We start from the raw sequence: 4,955 nt of genomic DNA on the forward strand, positions 1-4,955 counted from the left end.
TTTTTCTTTTTCTTTTTTTTTTTTTTTTTTTTGAGACAGAGTCTTGCTCTGTCACCTAGGCTGGAGTGCAATGCCACGATCTCAGCTCGCTGCAACCTCCACCCACTGGGTTCAAGAGATTCTCCTACCTCAGCCTCTGGAGTAGCTGGGATTATAGGCGCCTGCCACTGTGCCTAGCTAATTTTTGTATTTTTAGTAGAGACGGGGTTTCACCATCTTGGCCAGGCTGGTCTTGAACTCCTGACCTCAGGTGATCCGCCCACCTTGGCCTCCCAAAATGCTAGGATTATAGGTGTGAGCCACTGCGCCTGGCCCTTACAATGTTTCTTTTTTTTTTTTTTTTTTTTTTTGAGGCGGAGTTTCACTCTCGTTGCCCAGGCTGGAGTGCAATGGCACCATCTCGGCTCACCGCAACCTCCGCCTCCCAGGTTCAAGCAATTCTCCTGCCTCAGCCTCCCTAGTAGCCGGGATTACAGGCATGTGCCACCAGGCCCAGCTAATTTTGTATTTTTAGTAGAGACGGGGTTTCTCCATGTTGGTCAGGCTGGTCTCGAACTCCTGACCTCAGGTGATCCACCCGCCTCGGCCTCCCAAAGTGCTGGGATTACAGGCGTGAGCCACTGCGCCCGGCCACAATGTTTCTTGATGTTTCTTTTCTCCAATACATACACACTTTTATGAAACACTGTATCTGCAAGTGACTAACAACCTATTGTATGATTTGCAGCCAAGAGGTTTCTCAGGATGTCTGGGTTGTAGCTCAAGTCAAAGGTGAGGTGACATTCTTTACAATGTAAACTGAGACCTTCTTTTCATAGATATTCTTACTCAAAAGACTAAAATGAAAACATATGCAGAACACCTAAGATTTAAAAAAAACAAAACAAAAACACTTCCATTCTCCTCCATCTGTAGTCAGAATAGCAAAACAAAATTATCTTTTGAATCTATCCCAGGAGTACTTGTGAAAATGGTTTACTCACTTTTCTCGGCAATGGCAGCTTGTCTGTGGTTGAGAGAAACAAACAAAGAAGAATTTAGTGTTAGTATTACTTCAAAGTAGCTAAACTTGACGACATTTTCATCGCCTCAGAAACATTTTGCTGTTCAATATAACAGTGGGAAGTGCTACTTCTACTGTATTTTCTGAAATAAAAGGCTCCTTCTAGCACTCAGAGGGGTAAGCAGTAATGCAAGCTTCCAGGGAAATTAGTGCATGCAAGTGGCATTGGTTAGGACAAGGGACTTACTTCAACCTCTGGAATTCAGCATAGGCCTCGTCATATGCTTTAAACGAAAAAAGAAGAGTTAGGATTTTCTCACCCAGAATTGACGACACACAGGGGTATTAAAATTCACAACTGGAGATCATTGTGATCGGTCCAGACGTAACTAAACTGACTTTGATTAAGACTGTGCTTATGTGTTCACTCCACAGCTTAATGTACTTAACAAGGCCAGGAAATACTTTCCAGCACAAAATATGAAATAGTAGATTTTAGAAGCTTTCAACTCAGCCAGAGGGTTTCAGCCCCTCAAATGGAAAGGCAAAGATTAACTCCAACAAAGAAAAAATGGGAATAAATGTCTGTTTCTTTTCTTTTTTTGAGATGGAGTCTTGCTGTGCCCAGGCTGGAGTGCAATGGTGCAATCTCGGCTCACTACAACTTCCACCTCCCAGGTATAAGCGATTCTCCTGCCTCAGCCTCTCAAGTAGCTGGGACTAATCAAGTAGCATGCGCCACCACACCTACTTAATTTTTGTGTTTTTAGTAGAGACGGGGTTTCACCATGTTGGGCAGGCTGGTCTCGAACTCCTGACCTTAAGTGATCTGCCCGCCTCAGCCTCCCAAAGTGCTGGGATTACAGGCGTGAGCCACTGCGCCCGGCCATAAAAGTCTGTTTCAAAGAAAAGTTGGCTGTTGAGTAAACATCCTGAGTGTCAGACAAAAACGAAAACAAAAACTTTCTCTTATTAAATTATCCCAGACATCAGAGCCTCCTAGATAGGCAGTTACCTCTCTTTCAGTTATGCTGTCTGGTCTATTTGGGCAGCAAAGCACAATGAGTTACTGTAACCACAGAGGGTGCTGGTGCTGGCCTGAAGCAATGTTTCTCATGACATGATGGAGAGGGGATGAAAGGCAAGTGGGACAAGAAAATGAGATCTATATAATTCTCAAATAATTTTTTTCTGTGCCTGCAGAGTAAGCCACTTTGATTAAAGATTCAGACAAAATGGCAGCTTCTCTGGGACTACAGGTGCCTGCCACCATGCCCAGCTAATTTTTGTATTTTTAGTAGAGATGGGGTTTCACCACGTTGGTTAGGATGGTCTCAATCCCCTGACCTCGTGATCCACCCACCTTGGCCTCCCAAAGTGCTGGGATTACAGGTGTGAACCACCGCACCCGGCCTTGTTTTTCCAAGAGACAGGGTCTTGCCATTGCCCAGGATGGAGTGCAGTAATCCTAGCTTGAGGTAGCCTCAAACTCCTGGGCTCACATGATCCTCTTACCTCTGCCTCTCGAGTAGCTGGAACTATAGGTGTGTGCCACCACACCTAGCTATTTTTAATTTTTTTTTATTTTGTAGAGACAGGATCTCGCTATGTTGTCCAGGCTGGTCTTGAACTCCTGGGCTCAATCGATCCTCCTGCCTCAGCCTCTCAAAATGTTGGGATGACAGGTGTAAGCCACATGTATGGCAGGTAGCTTCATTTTGAAATCCCTCTCACCTCATCTTTCATCTCCTCAGCGGTCTAGGAATCATAATATTTTAAGTCTAGAGAGTGCTTAGATAATACTAGTTTATTCCCTCATTTTACAGATGGGAAAAATAAGTATAAAGCTAGGCTTAAAGTTGCTAGTCCTGAATTTTTCTCATCTGCACAATGAGGGGTAGACTGGTTAGGCGGACCCAGGCTGAAGTCAGTGCTTCCCCTTGTCCCCACACCACTCTGAGAGAGAGGCGGGAATGGCCGAGCCAATCTGTGCTTGGTAGCAGTGGCAATGCTGGTAGGACAATCTACAGACTTTTCCTTAAAAAGGATTTCAGAGTGGGGTAGTTAAATAAGCTTTGGTGGACCAGAGAGTAAAAATAAAATTTTAAAAATTTTAAATTTTTCCACCCACTGACTGCCTCCCTTTTTCGATTGTGTTTCACACTGTCAGATGGAGTGTGGAAGAAACCCCGCCTCTGTGCGCTGGTGATGCAGGCCAAGTGTGTCCTAGAAAGTCTGCGTCCCTCTGGAGCGGCTGCTCCCATTACTGCAGGTCCTGCAGCGAGTCCTTCTAGTCACCGTGAGTGGGTGAGGTGAAGACAAGGGGATTCAGCACCAAAAACACTGAAAGCAGGGCTGAAGGGCTACGCTCTAAATGATGAATCTGCTCTCTGAGGTTGAAACAACCTGAGTTACTGAATATTGAGGTTGTATTTATTTATTTATTTATTTATTTTTATTTTTTATTTTTTGACAGAGTCTCGCTCTGTAGCTCAGGCTGGAGCACAGTGGCGCAATCTCGAATCACTGCAACCTCTGCCACTTGGGCTCAAATGATTCTCCTACCTCAGCCTCCCGAGTAGCTGGGGTTACAGGCATGCGCCACCACAGCCAGCTAATTTTTTTATTTTTAGTAGAGACAGGTTTCACCATGTTGGTCAGGCTGGTCTCGAACTCCTGACCTCAGGTGATCCACCCGCCTCAGCCTCCCAAAGTGCTAGGATTACAGGCGTGAGCCACCACGCCCACCTGAGATTGTATTTTAAAATGAAGGAGTAGAGGAAAAGTCAGTCCCCAGTTGTCTTTATTAACTTTAATACAGTATAGACTATTTTATTTTATTTACTTTTATTTTTTTTAGAGACAGAAGCTTGCTCTGTTGCACAGGCTGGAGTGTAGCAGTGTGATCTTGGCTCACAGCAGCCTCAACCTCCTGGACCCAAATGATCATCCTAGCTCAGCCTCCCGAGTAGTAGGGATTATAGCTATATGCCACCACACCACCACACCTGGCTAATTTCTTAAAATTTTATTTTTGAAGAGCTGGGGTCGCACTATATTGCCCAGACTGGTCTTAAATTCCTGGCCTCAAGTGATCCTCCCACCTTGGCCTCCCAAAGTGCTAGGATTAAAGGCCACCATACCAGCAGACTATTTTACTTTTGTAAGAAAGAATAGGATGAAGAGTATAGTTCTGGGAAAGGGAGAAATGGCCCAGTATTTTTTAACTTTTTACTTATAACTGAGCATTTTTTATTATTTATTTATTTTTATATTTTATAGAAACAGTGTTTCGCTATGTTGCTCCAGGCTGGCTGGTCTTGAACTCCTGGGCTCAACTGATTCGCCTGCCTCCCAAAGTAGCTGGGACTACAGGTGTGTGCCACTTTGCCCAGCTACTTTTTTTTTTTTTCAGAGATGAGGTTTTACTATGCTGCCCAGGTTTGTCTTGAACTCCTGACTTCAAGCCATCCTCCTGCCTTGGCCTCTCAAGGTGTTGGGATTACAGGCATGAGCCACCATGCCCAGCTCCCTTCATTCCTTTTAAAAGGCTCATTCATCTAGAGTAAATTTGAATCTGCAAAATGGCTGTTTACCTTGTCCAGAAAGATCCACTGTCTTCTGATGTCCAGTTTTGCCATCAAAGAGCTCCATGATGTACTTCCCTTTGTCATTCGGGGTGGGCTCATTGATTTGCAGCCAGATCTGCTCTCCAGTGACCCCGGTCTTCACTCTGTCCGAGTACCTAACGGCGGCCCCACTGTGAAAATCGAAGAAAACTCCCTTAGCGTTTGCTTCCATCCAGGGCTGAGCTTTACTTTGTCTCTTATTGAAGCTCTTGCCATAAAGTTTTATAGGCTTGCAAAAAGCGAGGGATCTGCATATGTTATTCTTGTGCTTCAGAAAAATTATGGGCCATGACACACACAACTGGGATTCCAAGGCCCAAGTT

The 4,955-nt window shown here is 44.7% G+C and overlaps 1 protein-coding gene across 1 annotated transcript in view; it reads right to left on the reverse strand.

Annotated features, from left to right (window-relative positions):
* The window catches only part of MYOM1 (myomesin 1), a 161,534-nt gene that overhangs the window by 11,130 nt on the left and 145,449 nt on the right, over positions 1 to 4,955 (reverse strand). The window contains exons 37-39 of the mRNA XM_023228515.1: positions 4,600 to 4,763; positions 1,251 to 1,287; positions 984 to 1,006 (exon numbers count right to left, since the gene is read on the reverse strand). Of these exons, the coding sequence (XP_023084283.1) occupies positions 984 to 1,006; positions 1,251 to 1,287; positions 4,600 to 4,763 (224 nt within the window). The remainder of the gene's footprint in view (positions 1 to 983; positions 1,007 to 1,250; positions 1,288 to 4,599; positions 4,764 to 4,955) is intronic.

The sequence above is a fragment of the Piliocolobus tephrosceles genome, chromosome 18 (genome assembly GCF_002776525.5).
Source record: "Piliocolobus tephrosceles isolate RC106 chromosome 18, ASM277652v3, whole genome shotgun sequence".
Classification (NCBI taxonomy): domain Eukaryota; kingdom Metazoa; phylum Chordata; class Mammalia; order Primates; family Cercopithecidae; genus Piliocolobus; species Piliocolobus tephrosceles.